Source organism: Trachemys scripta, chromosome 7, assembly GCF_013100865.1.
Source record: "Trachemys scripta elegans isolate TJP31775 chromosome 7, CAS_Tse_1.0, whole genome shotgun sequence".
NCBI classification, from domain to species: Eukaryota; Metazoa; Chordata; order Testudines; family Emydidae; genus Trachemys; species Trachemys scripta.
The window spans coordinates 38,781,424-38,799,274 of record NC_048304.1 but is presented as its reverse complement, the minus strand read 5'-3'; the positions used below and the strand labels follow the sequence as shown (position 1 = coordinate 38,799,274).

General features: G+C 43.5%; 1 protein-coding gene across 5 annotated transcripts in view; it reads left to right on the top strand.

Annotated features, from left to right (window-relative positions):
• Positions 1-17,851, top strand: part of ATG7 (autophagy related 7) — a 294,585-nt gene that overhangs the window by 38,803 nt on the left and 237,931 nt on the right. For all 5 annotated transcript variants that reach the window (XM_034776085.1, XM_034776084.1, XM_034776088.1 and 2 more), the window contains exon 13: positions 3,389-3,583. In XM_034776085.1, coding sequence (XP_034631976.1) covers positions 3,389-3,583 — 195 coding nt within the window. The remainder of the gene's footprint in view (positions 1-3,388; positions 3,584-17,851) is intronic.

Below are 17,851 nucleotides of genomic sequence, written 5' to 3'. Positions count from 1 at the left end.
TCTTGAATTGTGCACTAGTCTATGCTAAAGCCTCCTGTTATTTTTGCTCCACTCCCCACATACACACATGCTTGTTTGCTTCATCCAGCTGTTATGTCTTTTAAACTGTAAACTCTGTAAGGCAGGGACTGTCATTTACTATATGTTTATACAGTGACTAGCACACTAGGACCCTGACCTGGTTGACTCCTCTAAGGCTGTGTCTGCACTATGAGCTAAGGATGCGATTTCCCTGCTCGTGTTCTCATCAGGCTACCACAAGTATAAATAGCAGGGTAGCCACAATAGCCCAGGTGGTAGAAAGTTCAAACCTGCCTGAAACCAGTGAACTATCCATGCTACTGCGGCTGCATTGGTATTTATACTGTCATTAGTTCGATGAGAACTAGTGCAAATATGTGTACAGGAGCAGGGGAATCATATTGTTAGCTCATATGTAGAGACATAGCCTAAATTCTACGGTAATATATAAGGAGGGTCTTTTTCTATCCGATAGCAGATGTTTTACACCTTTTATAAATGTACTTACCAGATGAGCAACATGGTTCAAATGACCCTTCCTCCATGTATGTCCTTTTTGGACTCTCTAACGCATGTTCAGTTGATTCCACCTTGTTCAAATATGGACATGAAGGAGACATGTTGTAAGGTCCTGCTGCAGGATCAGCAGCTCTGAAATGGAAGCCTGCAAAGCATTTGACAATAGGAGCCATGAGTCTCAGAAGTGATTTCCTTCTATATCGAGTTACTATGTGGCCATTCAAATTATACAAGTATCACTGAAGACTGAGGAATTTTATATTTTATAGAATTTGAAACAACAGAGGTACAGTGTATGATGCCTCCCATCTGTCTAACGGCAATTGGGTAAAGATTCAATCTCAGATAAGACTTAATAGAGGTCTTATTGTTCACTTTGTGCAAAGTAATTGGGGAGCTGATCTAAGACAAAAGCTATAGGTGAATAAAATTAATTGCTCTAGTAGGTGAAATTTGGGGATTGTTTTAAAGATACTTGTAAGGCATAAATAAATTGGTGCTATCTTTTTAATCTTTACATTTAAGAAATGATGAGACAAGACAGTTGGTGCAAAAACTTGGTACAAAAGTCAGTAATATGGAATTTGATCTTCCAAGAGATATTGAGTTTAAGAATGGTTTCTAATGAATTTGCTGAAGGTTTAAGGCATTTTTTTTCTGGCACCAACAGAAATATTTAAATCAATAATTTACAGAAAGATGATATGGGATTTCAGAAGAATTTGTAGAGGCAGGGTTCTGCAGCTAATATTGTACAGAATAATTTCTGATTTTGGCCTGAATAGTATAGTGGAGTTGTTAAAATAAAAGAAGAAAGATAGTTTAATTTGTGAAGAATAATCAGTACACAGTCTTTTTTTTTTTTATGCTCAAAATACTAATCACTGTGTTCAGCACTGTTCAGAAACTAATATAGAAAGTCCCTGCCTTGATGGATTTATAATCTAAGGGTCCTATTTTGCAAACACGTAGGCATATGCCTAACTTCATTCATTCTGTTGACATACTATGGGACTACTCAGGTATGTGGTTGTAGGATCAGGCCCTTAAAGACATCAGGGTCATAACATATGGTTGAAATATTGCATTGAGGTTTGTCCAAAATAGAGTTGCATACAGTCCAATCAACCCTTCTACAGTGGGATACCCGAACATTTTTTCTTAGTATCTCTGTCCCTATAAAAACAGGGCCACTCCAAAAGTGATTATTCTGTCTTGTAATTCTTGATTGTCCAGACGAGTCAAATGGAATGTGATCTTCTGAAAATCTGGTTCAAAAAAGTTGGTTAACAGTGCTAAATTATCAGGCTAGATCCTTTAGTTACACAATAAATAGAGCTATGCTGATTTGTGCCAGCTGTTCTCTTCTATATAGGTTTTAGGGCTGTCAACTGATTAAAAAAAATAATTGCGATTAATTGCACGAGAAAAAAACAATAGAATACCATTTATTTTAAATATTTTGGATGTTTACTACATTTTCAAATATATTTTCAATTACAATACAGAATACAAAGTGTACAGTGCTCACTTTATATTTATTTTTTTATTACAAATATTTGCACTGTAAAAAAACAAAAAGTTGTATTTTTCAATTCACCTCATACAAGTACTGTAGTGCAATCTCTTTATCATGAAAGTTGAACTTACAAATGTAGAATTATGTAAAAAAATAACTGCATTCAAAAATAAAACAATGTAAAACTTTAGAGCCTACAAGTCCACTTATACTTCTTGGTCACCCAATCACTCAGACAAAGTTGGTTACAATTTGCAGGAGATAATGCAGCCTGCTGCTTGTTTATGATGTCACCTGAAAGTGAGAACAGGCAATTGCATGGCACTGTTGTTGCTGGCGTTGCAAGGTATTTACGTGCCAGATACGCTAAAGGTTCATATGTCCCTTCATGCTTCAACCACCATTCCAGAGGACATATTTCCATTAATTTTTTTAATTGTGATTAATTTTTTTGGGTTAATCGCTTGAGTTAACTGTGATTAGTTGACAGCCCTAATAGGTTTTTATACTGCTTTCATCACCATAGTATGTGAGCCCCTTTAAGTAGTGCATCTGTCGCATGGTGTTTTTTCTCTTGTCCTCTCCTCAGGGAAGAAGCATGTGTAGCAGTGTGTGTTGTTTTGGCAGGATATTAGGTTTATGGTGTTTTGTTTTGAAGTATACATGTTGCTGTTTATTTATAAAAGAAAAGATCAAAGAAATGCGGGTCAAAGAAAAACTGAAAATCTGACTCAACATGGTTACCATGTATGTGTATAATCTTAAAAGATTACAACAATGGGGCAAATTTAGTTCTGGTGTAACTCCACTGAAATCATTGGAGGAATATCGGCGATTAATGGATACCAGTGCTTTCCATAATCCTTGTCTAATTTTTGAGTTTTTATTCTTAAAAAATTATTAATCTAAGACTGTACTCAGACAAGCAGAAAGTAATCTTCCTGGTGCATTGTATTCAAGTGATGGAATGCTGGAGGTGCTGCACTGAAGCTATGTTTACTTATATATGGTTACAAATGAATTAAAATCAGTTATTTTGGTGACAAAGTCTTCAGCAGTCTTCTGTTTCCTGTAGTACTCTATTTCATTCCCCAGTATGATTTCTGGCCATTCATTCTAGCTGTCTTTTCCTTACATCAGAAAAATGTGGACTTTATCAAAGGCCGACAGCTCATAAGGACCCAATTAACTCTTGTCTTGATCTTGACTGTTCCTGCAATAATTTAATGGCTATGGGCATGAATAATTTGGCTGTTCTATGAATAATATCCTTCAGGTTTGTTTAATACATTGTTTTGAAGTGTCCATTTCCTATGTGTTTTCCCCTAGAATGCAGAAGGATTTAACATGAGCATCCCCATGCCAGGTCACCCCGTGAATTTTTCTGAAGTCACCATGGAACAGGCTCGAAAGGATGTGGCACAGCTTGAACGGCTCATTGATGCTCATGATATTATTTTCCTGTTAATGGACACTAGGGAAAGTCGATGGCTTCCTGCTGTCGTTGCAGCCAGCAAGCGGAAGGTACAGTAGATATGCCTTGTTAATATTCCTGTAGTCATACTGCAACTCTGACTTAATTACTTGCCATATATGGTCAAAAGTAATTAACAGGAACCTGCAATTGCTGACCAATCAGCTGGAATTACATCATGCCATTGCAAGAGTTTTTGCACTAGGCACTTTATCAGTAGACTCCAAGACAAAGCAGCAAGTGAGGAAAAAAGTGTGTGATGAGGGGGAATGGTAACTCCTATGTTATGAAGGAAGACTGAAAGAACGATGATGAGGGTGGAAAGTGATACAGGATGTCAAAATGTTGATAGTTGCAAATTGTATTTCCAAAGTAGATTTGTAACTTTTGAGACCTGAAGGCAAACTATACATGCAGAAAAAGTATGGATTAGCCAACACTTCATTAATAAAACAAACAAACAAAAAAAACCCCCAAACCAACAACTTCTCTGTAAACTCACCCAGCAATATATAATATCTGGGTTGAGCATATCTATCTAAGGGCAGGTCTTCACTGTAGGGGGGGGGTCGATTTAAGATACGCAAATTCAGCTACGCGAATAGCATAGTTGAATTCAACGTATCGCAGCCGACTTACCCTGCTGTAGGGACGGCGGCAAAATCGACCTCTGTGGCTTCCCGTCGACGGCGCTTACTCCCACCTCCGCTGGTGGAGTAAGAGCGTCAATTCAGGGATCGATTGTTGCGTCTCCTCAGATCGCGATAAATCGATCCCTGAGAGGTCGATTTCTACCCGCTGATTCAGGCGGGTAGTGTAGACCTAGCCTAAGGTATTTATGTGGCCCCTGTTAGCATAACATCTGGGTGTCTCACATTTGTAATGTAATTATCTTCACAGACTCTGGTAAGGAAGTATCCCCATTTTACACATGGGAAACTGAGGTACAGAGAAAGTAGATGGTTTGTCTGAGGTCACACAGGCAATCTGTGTGGAGGAGCAAGGAATTGAACCTGAATCTTTTGAGTCTCCGGCTAGTGTCACAACCACTGGAGGATATTTCTTCCCTTGAAGGCAGTGGCACTACATGTGTAAGTGTTTCCAGGATCAGGCTCTGAGACAGTCACTCTGTGCACGTTAGTTCTTTTACAGTCAATTTACCTGAACCAAATTAAAACATACAACAGAATCAGTGAATATGAACAAGTTTATCCATAACTGCATGCTTTTAGGAATCTGTTCCTGAGTGTGATTCTTACTAGAATGTAATAAAAATTAAAATAGAGAATAGGAAACAATGTGCTCTTTTTTAGGTTAAGTGAGAATAACTGCCTCTCTCTAACTTATGGCCCTTTACCTTTCTATTAATCATGCTCTTGAGTGTCAAACTGAGTTCAGGCGTTTCCTGAATGGAAGAATATCCTAAATCTCAGATTATAGAATCCTGCCACCAAAATTTTTCAACAAATTAATATTCCACACATTTGGTGCAGATGGGTTAGTTAGGAAACTCTTAATTGCATTGCCCTGCACATTTGATTCCTAAACTATTTTGACCAAGACTTTGTTAAAGTAAGGTGTTTACAACAACTTTTTTGTCACATTTTTAAGAGTTAATGCAAATTAAGTTTACACCTCTAAAAGATACGAAGTTGGAAAATGCACATGTTAAGGTTTTAAAAGCATGAGAATTATACCGCATTGCACATTCCGCATATTTTGTGGCATAAATATAATGACATTCACAGCAATACATTAAGTTACAAATTAAATAAAAGAGTAAATGGAAAATAATACATATGTATGACACAACTGAGTCTGTGTTGCTTTTGAAACATTAACTTTTTCACCGTCTGACTTTTTTTGTGAATTTTAGCTGTGCAGCCTTAACTTTGCACGAGCATAATTTTTGCTTGTAATTTCTTAGTTGTTTGGTTGGTGATTTTTTTAAGAATAAGAAAGTGATTGGACAATAAGAGAGAGAATCCAGAATTGCTTGTGACACTTACAATCAGGCTTTTTGTCTTGTAAGTTCCTTGCATGTGAGCATCTCCCAGGGAGTGTGCACCTGTAGACTTAACCAGACTTTCTCTGCACTTGATCATGAACATTTTTAATGGCATTTTAAAATCCTAAACCAATTATGTTCCAACCTAGCAATCCTCTGAGGATTATGTCCATATCAAGTTTTAAACATCAACCCACTTTTCTGTGGCCCTGTTTAGTAAGTGTGAGTAGAATTCTGTTTGGTGGCCACCAAGAATGGAATTTTTTAATTCTTTCATAATTAAAAATTGGTAAGATATTTTATTCTCAAAAATACAACAAAAATCACTTTAGAATAGAGCTCAAACATAAAAAAAACTCCACAAAAATTGAATTCTTTAGAAAGTTAAACATATGAACATTGGCTATTTATAATCAAGATGATGTTGCTATCTCAACAATAGCCCTGATCACTAATGAGATCTGTGCAGTTGAAACTCCATGCCTGAATGGAGCCCCATTAAAGTCATTGAAGTGCCTGAATCCTTTTATCCAGCTCCATCTTAAGGTACAGTGACTATAGGTCTGTGCCTAGGACTTCAGATAAGATTCTTATCTTTCATTTAAAAACACACTTTGTGTCTTGCCCTCATGGATGCAAAGAAAAGCTTGAAAATGTGACCAGAGTATAAGTGATGCTTGTTTGATTTTTCAGACAGCTTGAAACCATAGGTCCAAGAGACATGAACTGGTCCATTCATCTTAACACTGAAACCTGCTGCCAGCCCCTGAGGGAATCGGCCACTGAGGGAACCACACATGATGGTGTCTGGTGCCACAGATTGACTTAATTCAAACCTGCCTCAGTCTGTGCCTGCACAAATATTTCTCCATCAGGAAACCCAGTATTTTAATTACTTTCTGTTATTGATTGCCACATGTGGTTCCAAGGTATATCATTATTGTTTTCTTTGAATTCCTAGACAACGCAGTACCCAACTGGTCACACCAAGAGCTATCGCAGGCTGAATACTGTATTTACTGATTCTGTCATTTTATCAATCAGCTGCATTGCTGTTTATAGGGAGGAATAGTTAGAGTAAAATAGTGTGAAGACAAGTATGTTAATATGATATGAAGATGGAGGGGAGGACATTTCTCATTTAAACAAGTCAGTTAACTAAACTGTTTTGACTTTATTGTGGGGAACGGAAAGAATCTAAAAGCTAGAATCTGAAGAGCTTCACTATATTGTGCGGTCTCTTCCCTAGCATTTTAATGAGAATGTTGTGCTTCAAGGGACAAACTGAAGACACTTTAAAGTTAAAATAGTAGACAGACCATCAAATGTGACTCTGATCTGTCAGCTGGGGGTAAAGTCATTTATGGTCCACGCTACTGAAAAATAACAGGAATTTGATGAACCATTATGTCCTTTCATATTGGCCTGTGAGTCTTCAGATGAAAATGAATGAGAAACTTAATGAGTTTTTGCATAATCCTCTTCCTTGATCCAGACTTTTCAGCAGTCCACACTGTGCTTTGGCAGTTATGTCCGAATTTCTCTTAGCTATTTAAATATTACACTCAAAAAACTACATTAAAAGACCATTATTAAGGTTGCAAAGTCAAGCACTCAAAAGTTAGGAAATGTCAGGATTAAGGTTGCCTGTGCAACTGCAATTTGGCAACTTGTTCATATGCATTATCACAGTCTTTAATTGCAATATCAGACTATTTTTCCCTGGGACCTCTCCCTCATTCAGTTCAGAGAATGAACTGTGCTCATTAATGAGCAGCTATTCAAAAAAGTTTCACCTTGTCATTCAGTATGTGGCCCTCTGCCTTATTTACCACACACTCTTCAAACTCTGCTCTGGAGACAGAATTATTATACGCTATCCAGATTCTGCAACAAATGAAGGAAGGGTCCTAGAGACAGCAGCTTTCTTTACTATACAAACCTGATTCATCCCCAGAACAAGTCCATTTTATGCAGTGAATGAGTCCTCCCAATTTCAATATCCCTTCCTGGATTCCCCACCTAATCTCAGTGTCTGCCAGGTTCCCCGTCTCGGCCTCTTTGCTCTGACATTCCCAATTCTGTCCCCACACTCAAGCTCTTAATCAGATCTGTCTCCCTTCTCTCTGCCTCAGTGCTTCCTGTCCTAGTCTTCTCCCTACTTCCCAATCCAATCTCATTTCCCCTTCTTCTCTCCCCTCCCCCCCAATCTACTGGCTCCTAGTCCAGGGGTGGGCAAACTTTTTGGCCCGAGGGCCACATCTGGGTGGGAAATTGCATTCAGAGCCATGAATGTAGGGCAGGGGGTTGGGATGCAGGGTGTGGGAGGGGGCTCAGGGCAGGGGGTTGGCGTGCAGGAGAGATTTGGGGTGCGGGCTCCGGCCTGGCCCCGCTAACCTGGAGCACCTCCGGGGTGGCAGCAGCACGCAGCGGGGCTAAGGCAGGCTCCCTGTCTGCCCTGGCCCCGTGCCACTCCCGGAAGAGGCTGGCACCATGTCCCTGCGGCCCCTGGTGGAGGGGGGCAGAGGGCTCCGCGTGATGCCCTCGCATGCTGGTACCTCCCCCGAAGTTCCCTGTTCCTGACCAATGGGAGCTGTGTGGGGGTGGTGTCTGCAGGCGAGGGCAGTGTGCAGAGCCCTCTGCCCCCGCTCCTTTAGGGGCTGCAGAGATGTGGTGCCGTCCCCTTCCAGGAGCGGCATGGGGCCGGAGCCAGGGCAGGCAGGGAGTCCGCCTTAGCCCCGTGGCACCATGGGGGTGGCAATCCCGTGGGCCGGATCCAAAGCCCTGACGGGCCGGATCCGGCCTGCAGGCCATAGTTTGCACACCCCTGTCCTAGTCTGTTTCATTGCTATCCAGTCCCAGGTCCACCCTTCCCAGTCCTGATTCTTTATCCACCCCTGCCAGCTCCAGTCCCTGTACCTAGGACTCCTTCCCCTAATCTGCTCCCTCCCTGAAGACCTGGTTCTTGTCCCCTCTGCATTCAAATCAGGTAGTGTCATCTTCCTTGCTGCCTGGGCTCAATGGGGTCATTGGGAGGACAAGCAAGATAAGCTCCCTGCTCTCAGTGCAGGTGTCTGGACCTGGCCTGGCCCACAGAAGCCCAGAGCTGCAGTTGCCGGGAATTCCTGCTCAGCCTGATGCTCAGAGTCTTTGGGGAATTTAGTTGCAAAAACCGAGAAGTCTACTGAGCATGCACAAACTGATTTTTCAAAGTCTGATAAACTTGGCCAAATTTGGGTGGATTTTCACAGGGATGGTAAAAGGTGCATCTTTGACACAAAGGCCACCCCTTGCCAAATCAAAAAAGGTCACCCAGAAGTTTTTAATATGGGCAAAACAAAGTATATTTCCCTAGCCTCATTCTTGGAGAAAGATAAGCCATTTTGGCTGAAATATTTTGAAAACACCTGACATGAAAAATTTCAGTTCAAACTGTTAAAAGTTTGGAAAAGCTATAAGCAACTGAAAACAGAGTCTTATGATGGGATATGTGAGGCAGCCTTAAAAATAGATGGTGCTACCAACCCCTACTATACTACTGGTGTTTTGAATATGGGTATTCCCTCTTATCAAAGGTCCTGTGTGCTTGATGTTGAAATGAAGTTGTAATCCTGTATTGCTTGCTGTTGAACTGGCTATGTTGTCACAGATTCAGCATTGTGATGTCACTACACAGGATTGAGGAGGAGGAGGATAAACAATTATATACAATAAGGAAAAAATACTCGTTAGAAATGCGCACACTTTTGAAAATCATCACATTCCCAGGACAAGCATTAAAATCATTGCAGAATAATAATTATTCATAATAAACAATCATCTTACTATAGTGCCAGGAAGTTCTAGTTAGAGACCAGCATTATTTTATTTATTTTTCTATTTAAATTAAATATAGGTTTATTTTATAAGATGAATGTATTTAAAATAAATGTGAAATTATTACAACATATGCCAAGGCCTAAACTTACTATTATCTATTTAAATCATTTAAATAAAATAACATAAATTTTAAACAGTATATGTTTGCTGCTTAAGTTTTAAAGAAGGATTAGACCACTGAACTGGTGGAAGTCACTGGCGAAGGATCTGGAACCAGAGTTTTTTGAAAACTAGCTTTTGATAGCAGTTGCCTCTTCTGCAGGTGCAGAGAGAATATTTTCTTCACTTCATCTTATTCAACTAGTTCAGTTCAATGATTAGTTCATTGAAAGTTAAGAATAAATTAAGAATTGAAAAAGCAGGAAAGCTTGTTTTCCTCTCCAAATATATGAATAAAAACTAGGTGTGAGAGGGTGAGATCTACTAGTTCTAAAATCTTGAAGGACATATTGACCAGAAACAATCAGTTCAATTCACTAACTTCAGATAATACTTCCTTTGTTTAATAAATCAGCTAGTTTTAAATGCAAAACATGTTTTGATAATTACTTTTCTTCTATATCCAGGATATTTAAGGTACTTCTATATAACTGATAAAAACAATTTTAAATGCTTTTTGTGCATTTTTAATCAAATTCAATTTCTATCTGAATAGAACTTGGCACAAATAATGAGTAACAAAATTAATCATCATCTAGTAAATAAGAAATGTATCATTTACCATTCTCTAACATAAAAATATAAAAATTAGGAATCTGAATAAATGTAAATTAAGCTACATAATTGCTTAAATAAAATATGCACCTGGTTAACATAACGAAGCATGAAATTTAGTGTAAAGGCTATATTTTGTTGCAAATCAACATGTTTTTCTGATTACCAGCCAATGAGAATCCTCTTTTCTTAAGGAAAATAACTAGAATATACAAATGCAAAACACTATTTAAATGATTTAAATCAGTGTCCTACTTTTTGATTTAAATCATAATTAAAATTGATGAGTCAAATCACTTTGATTTAAATCATGTCACCCTGATACAAATATAGAATGTTTTAACACTGGCCATCTTTTCCTGAGGGCTCAAATCCCACTAAATAACTCGCATTATATTTACAATAATATACTGCAAATTGGTGAATTGCTTTTAAAACTGCCCATCTAGAGTGGATAACATTACAGTACTTTGCTTGGCTTCACAGTATGCCTTTCAACATGCTAATTGTGCAATTAACTTTACATCCTGCTATGTCTCATCCATATTTTTAGTTAAACCTGCTGGTCTAGTTGTTGAACCTATAATCAGTCCTATTACAGGCATAATGGGTGTTTTCCCATATCCATGTAGATATTTCATTTTTCATATTCAGTTCCATGCCCAAGTAAATCCCTGTCACATGCTTTGAGGAGAGGATAGAATTGTGTGTTTCTTCTTAGAGTGCTTGTTCATGTCCATTCCAATTATGTGTGCGGGTGTTGCGTGCACGAACGTCGCAAACTTTTTCCCTTAGCAGCTCCTGTTGGGATGGCAGAAGAGACCCCTAGAGTGGCGCCCTTATGGCGCTGTGTATAGTACCCTGCCAGCCCAACCCCCCTTCAGTTCCTTCTCTCCGTCTGTGGCGGCATTGGAACGTGCTCTCTTGCTTGCGAGTGATCCCTTAGCAATCTAGTTTTACCAGTTAGACAGTTTGTTGTTAGATACACCTCTACCCCGATATAACACGAATTGGGATACAACGCGGTAAAGCAGCACTCCGGGGGGTGGGGCTTCACGCTCCAGCGGATCAAAGCACATTAGATATAACGTGGTTTCACCTATAACGCGGTAAGATTTTTTGGCTCCCGGGGACAGCGTTATATCTGGGTAGAGGTGTAGTTAATAAGTTAGTTAGGTACAGTTTAGTTAGAGGTGACTGGGATTTAGTTTCAGCCAGCAGCCTGGGGCTGCGGGGCATGCCGCAAGCCCAGGGGTTTAAAGCTTGCATTATCTGCCGCAAGTCTGTGCTCAACAGCGACCCCCCACGACTCCTGCCTTAGGTGTCTGGGGGAGGCACACCAGGTCGAGTGCTGTAAAATTTGCAAGGCCTTTTAGCCCTGCACTAAGAGAGAAAGAGACTTTCATCTTAAGCAGCTGCTCGTGGAGGCTGCATGACAACCAGCGGCCCCAGTACCGCCTGGTACTGGGCCCAAGCTCCTCGGTGAGAAGTGCCCCAGCATTGGTGCACGATTTGGCACCGGGCTCTAGAGATCTCCCACACTGTAAATCCCTGGCACCGAGACTACCAGCTCCTGCACCACTTAAGCTCCCTGGCACTGGCCAAGCGCCATAAGAAAGGGGAAAGAGGACGCTCCCCTGAAAGAACAACCAAGACACTCAGAGAGGCTCCTACAGTTCAGAGACGGATTCTGTTTCCCCATCAGGAGCCGGCACCATTGAGTTTGGCACCCAGCAACTTCAGCACAGACCAATGTCTAGAGGAGGTCTTGGGAACCCCCCCTCCGTGCCTGACATATGAGGCTGCAAAGGGCCTCTTTGACCTGTCGGCGCCCAATCCCCTCCCATGCAGAGAGAAGCCTCTGGCACCGCCCAGACAGGTGCCGTCCAGAGGGAAACCGGCAATGGTGAGCCATTCAAGGTCACCGATCTGGCACCACTCACGGCACTGCTTTTGTTTGAGCTCACCACAGCCCCACTCCCTGGCACCAGCAACCCCACATGAGCTTATGGCACCGGATGAAGAAGGTACCACTCCCTATCCCGATCCTCTCGGCACCAGTCCCCGGCCCGCACCTCTCGGCACCCCATGGTGGCTCAAGAATCATCGGCACCGCCTTGGTCCTCCCCCTCACCCTCCTCAGACTCTGAAGCCAACTCAGGCCACTTGAGTTATAGCAGGCACCGAACCAAGAGCAGTAGAGTCCCACACAGCCTGGCAGCCGCAGTGGCTGCCTCTGAGGCAGGCCTTGTGGCGTCCAAAAGGGCTACTATTACCAACAACAGGGCACATTTTCTAGAGCCTCCAGGTGTCGGTGCACTCAGTGCGACGCCACTTAAGGTTGCCATATGAACGCACCTCGAGGGCAAGAGAGACCACGCTCTCTAGACCAATCTTGGACCCCCACCAGAGCAGCCAACAGAGGCAGGTCCATTGCCCGCCCCACTACCGAGAGACACAACCCCAAGACCTCAGGAGGCATAGTCTGCCTCTCAAGAGGCGACAGCCTTACAGGCCCTGACATGGCCCAGGACTATGGGAGATTACAGGAGGGTCAGGACGAGGGCAGCCATCCTCAGCACATGTCCTCATCCTCCCCAGATGAAGCAGTGGTGGGAACATCTGTATCAGGACCCCCACCTATTGACCACAGGGTCCATCAGGAACTTCTCTGCTGAATTGCCCTTAATATGGGCCTTCAGGTGGAAGAGGCCATCAAGCCTGAGGATCTGATGGTTGATATCCTGGCTCCAGAAGGACCCTCAAGGGTAGCATGGCCACTGATCAAGGCTATCCAGAGTAATTATAAGACAATCTGGAAAACCCCGGCTTCTATTACCCCGACGGCCAGGGGAGTGGAGAGAAAATACTTTGCCCCATCTAAGGGCTATGAATTCTTGTTCTCCCACCCTCCACCCCGCTCCCTGGTAATGTCAGCCATAAAGGAGAGAGAATGCCAGGGTCAGCAGGCCTCAGCACCAAAGTCCAAAGGGACCAAACTATTGGACCTCTTTGGCAGGATGGTCTACTTCTCGGGAGACCTGCAACTCAGGGTAGCCAACCAACAGGTCATCCTTAACAGACATAACTTCAACTCTTGGAATGCTCTGTCCAGGTTTAAGGATCGCCTGCCGCAGGATTCTCATGCAGAGTTTTCTGTGCTAATTGAGGAAGGAAAAACAGTAGCCAAGACATCTCTGCAAGCCTCCCTCGATTCAGCTGACTCTGTGGTCAGACCATATAATCAGGAGTGGTTATGAGGCGTTCAGCATGGCTATAGGCATCAGGCCTCCCTCCCGAGATCCAAAACACATTGCAAGACCTCCCTTTCGAAGGCTCTGGCCTCTTTTTGGAGCAGACAGACTCTAGGCTGCATAGCCTCAAGGATTCCAGGGCTGCAATGAAATCCCTGAGAATGCATACACCAGCAACCCAGAGGAAGACCTTCAGGCCTCAACCTCCTCAGCAAAGGCAATACCAAACTTGCCCCAGACAAGACCCCTACCGCAGGTGAGGCAGGACTAATAGATGCAGACCGTCGAGCAACGCGTCTAACCAAGGCCCAAATAAGCCCCAGTTAGAAAAAAACAAGGGTTTTGAAGGCACGCACAAGGACAGCCTACCAATCCAATCCCAGGATCCCTCCCCACAGTTTTTAAACTAGCTATCCCACTTCTACCATATAACATCGGACCGCTGGGTCCTACGCATGGTACAGGTGGGATACTCCCTCCAGTTCTCCTTCCCTCCCATCCCCCTTCCCTGTCCTCCTTCAGGGACCCCTCTCACGAGCAATTCCTTATGCAGGACGTACGATTGCTCATCGATATGGGGCAGTGGAGGAGATTCCCAAGAGCTAAGGGGAAAGGGTTTTTACTCCCATTATTACCTAATCCCCAAGGCAAAGGGGGGTCTACGACCCATTTTAGACCTTCGCGGACTCAACAAATTTATGGTCAAGCTCATGTTCCACATGGCCTTCTTAAGCACTATCATCCCGTCACTGGATATGAGAGATTGGTACGCTGCCCTCGACATGAAGGACACTTATTTCTGGTGCGCAGACGCTTCCTACTGCTTGTGATAAACTGCAAGCATTACCAGTTCACGGTGCTCCCATTCGGCCTTTCCACAGTCCCTTCCCTTCCCTCCCCCCCGTGTTCACCAAGTGCATGGTGGTGGTAGCGTCTTTTTTGCGCAAAAGAAAGGTTTGAGTGTACCCATACCTTGACGATTGGCTGCTGACCGGGTGCGCCAAAGAACAGGTGCAGTCCCATGTTACACTGGTCAGGGACACCTTTCACAGATTGGGGCTCCTTCTCAACGTAAGCAGGTCGTCACTCATATCGACCCAAAGGATAGAATTCATAGGGGTGGTCCTGGACTCAGTACAGGCAAAAGTGAGCCTCCCAAAACCCAGGTTTCAGGCATAGAACAAATTGTCGAGACGATATTACAATACCCCACCATAACCGTGAGGGGTTACCTGAAGTTAATAGGGCATATGGCAGCCTGTACTTACATAGTCAAGCATGCCAGACTAAGTCTCAGACCCTCACAAGCGTGACTTGCATCATGTTACCACCTGGCACAAGACAGCCTGGACATGATAGTAACAGTACCTGGGCAAGTCCAAGAGTCTCTGGATTGGTGGCTGGAGCAACCAGTAGTCTGTGCGGTAGTCCCCTTCGCCACAGTCCAACCTTCACTGACGTTAGTAACACATGCATCAGATCTGGGTTGGAGTGCACACCTAGGGGAACTGAGAACACAAAGTCTGGACGCAGGACGAGATACCCCTCTATATCCACCTGAAGGAGCTCAGAGCGGTTCGTCTGTCCTGTCAAACTGTTCACGCCACTTTGCAAGGTCACAGCATGACAGTCCTGACAGACAACACCACTGCCATGTTCTACATAAACAAACAGGGTGGAGCTTCCTCCTCACCGCTCTGCCACGAAGCTCTTCTCCTCTGGGACTTCTGTATAGCCCGGTCCATACAGCTGGAAGCATCCTTCCTCCTCGGGGTGAGGAACGAGCTGGCAGATCACCTCATCAAGTCCTACCAAGCTCACGAGTGGTTGGTCCAATCAGATGTCCTGCAGTCAGTTTTCCAAAAGTGGGGTTATCCCCAAGTCGATTTATTCGCCAGCAAGGACAACAAACAGTGCCTTAGGTTCTTCTCATTTCAAAATCACAGCCTAGGCTCCAATCTCTGACGCATTCTTAGTGCAGTGGGAAGGGGGCCTGAAGTATGCCTTCCCTCCAGTCCCGCTGATCCACTGGGTCTTGCTCAAGATACGCAGGGACAGAGTAATGGTGATTCTGCTTGCCCCGTCCTGGCCATGTCAGCATTGGTATACAACACTCCCTGAACTATCAGTAGATGCCCCAGTAGCCCTACCCCTGTATCCGGACTTGATCACTCAGGACCAAGGGCGCCTTCTCCACCCAAACCTACAGTCCCTGCACCTCATGGCTTGGAAGCTCCATGGCTAAACTTGATGGAGAGCCAGTGCTCTCAGCCAGTAAGACAAATACTTCTTGGCAGCAGGAAACCTTCCACTAGGTCAACTTACTTGGCCAAGTTGAAAAGGTTCTCCTGCTGATGTGAACCCAAATGCTCCAGGTCTCTATCCCGGTTATTCTGGACTACCTGCTTCACCTCAAGCAACAAGGCCTATCGCTTTCATCCACCAGAGTACACCTAATGGCTATACACCTGATGGCTATCTCAGCTTTCCATCTAGGGGAATCTGGGCACTCGGTGTTCTCAAATCCAATGGTGGTGCGTTTCCTCAAGGGATTGGAGAGGATGTACCCTTACTCTCGATCACCAGTACCAACCTGGAATCTGAACCTGGTCCTTTCCAAGCTCATGAGCCCACCGTTTGAGCCCCTGGCCACTTGTTCCCTCCTTTACTTTTCATGGAAGGTAGCATTCTTGGTGGCCATTACATTGGCGAGGAAAGTGTCTGAACTAAAGGCTCTCACCTCCAAACCCTCTTATATGGTGTTTCATAAGGACAAGGTGCAACTTAGACCACACCCTAGATTCCTCCCCAAGGTGGTCTCCCAGTTCCACATGAGACAGGACATTTGTCTGCCTGTGTTTTTTTTCCAAAGCCTCACTCGAGCCCGCAGCAGTAGAGCTTGCACACGCTAGATGTTCTAAGAGCCCTAGCGTTCTACATAGCGCGCATGAGGCCTTTTTGCACATCAACCCAACTGTTTGTGGCCATAGCCGATAGAATGAAAGCCTTCCAGTATCTTCTCAGCGCATCTCGTCCTGGATCAGACTGCATTCGCATGTTCTATGAGTTGGCTAAGGTCCCAGCTCTGGCAATCGCAGCCCATTCGACGAGAGTGCGAGTGTTTTCGACCACCTTTCTGGTGCAGGTATCCATCCATGAAATCATCAAAGCAGCTGCCTAGTCCTCAGTGCATACGTTTACAGCCCACAATGCCATCAACCAACAGGCCAGAGATGATTCAGCGGTCGGCAGGGCTGTCCTCCAGTCAATCATTCCTTGACTCCTACCCCCTTCTGATGGCCAGCTTGATAATCACCTAATTGGAATGGACGTGAACAAGCACTCAAAGAAGAAAAGACTGTTACCTCTGGTAACAGTTGTTTTTCGAGATGTTGTTCACGTCCATTACAATACCCACTCCCCTTCCCCTCTGTCGGAGTCAACGGCAAGAAGGAATCGAAGGGGCATCGGGCCGGCAAGGTACTATATACAATGCCATAAGGGCGCCACTCTAGTGGGCTCCTTTGCTGTCCTGATGGGAGCTACTAAGGGGAAAAGTTTCCAACATCCGTGCACGCAACGCGCACTCATCTAATTGGAATGGACGTGAACAACACATCTTGAAGAACAACAGTTACAAGAGGTAAGTAACCATCTTATCCTGAGTGTTAGGTTCCTTTTCTGACTCTACATGAATGAGGGTCTTAAATAGGTAATTACTGGCATTGCTCATCAGAACTTCTCTTTTTTGGATGATAGATTGCTTTGTGTTGCATTTCTATTTTCACATAGGAGTGTTTAATGAGTTACATTTCAAATCACAATTAAATGAAAATACTGAATACTATTTCAAATGAAAGGAAAGACTGTTCCTGCAAATAATTACTGTTCCTAAGTAGTTTTCAGAATACTTCAATAGCTCTTGCTTGAACCTACTGTAAAAAAACACCTGGCATACTTGAAAACACAATGTGAGTTAGAGCCAAATGATGTTCTTTAGCTACTGTGCCCGATTTCAATCTTAGTCACACCAGTGAGATCTGCAGTAATCTCGCTGACTTTAGTGGAGTTACTCTGGATAATCACTAGTGTGAGATCAAAATCTGGCCCTAAATTTATAAATGTTACATTAGTTTATAAATGCCCCAATTCTCCCCAGTTCCTTAAGTGAAGGACAATCTGTCTCTGCTGGAGGTAGTGATATGAGGAATGCCGCCTCTATGGTACGTTCCCCTAAGGAAGTTGGCAGAACTCTACTAGAATTTTGTCTCCCTTCCACAAAAGGACCTGTGGGGAAGCAATTTAATGAAAATTGACTTTCACTGCTTTCCTTTTTGTTTTAATATGGAAGTCCATCTGAGAGAAGTTCCAGGGGCAACAGCAGCTAAGCTTGGTGCAGCTCCTGTAGGAGCTACAATGGCTAGAAACCATTGAAAGTTGGGGTCACTGGGTAGCAGCATGTA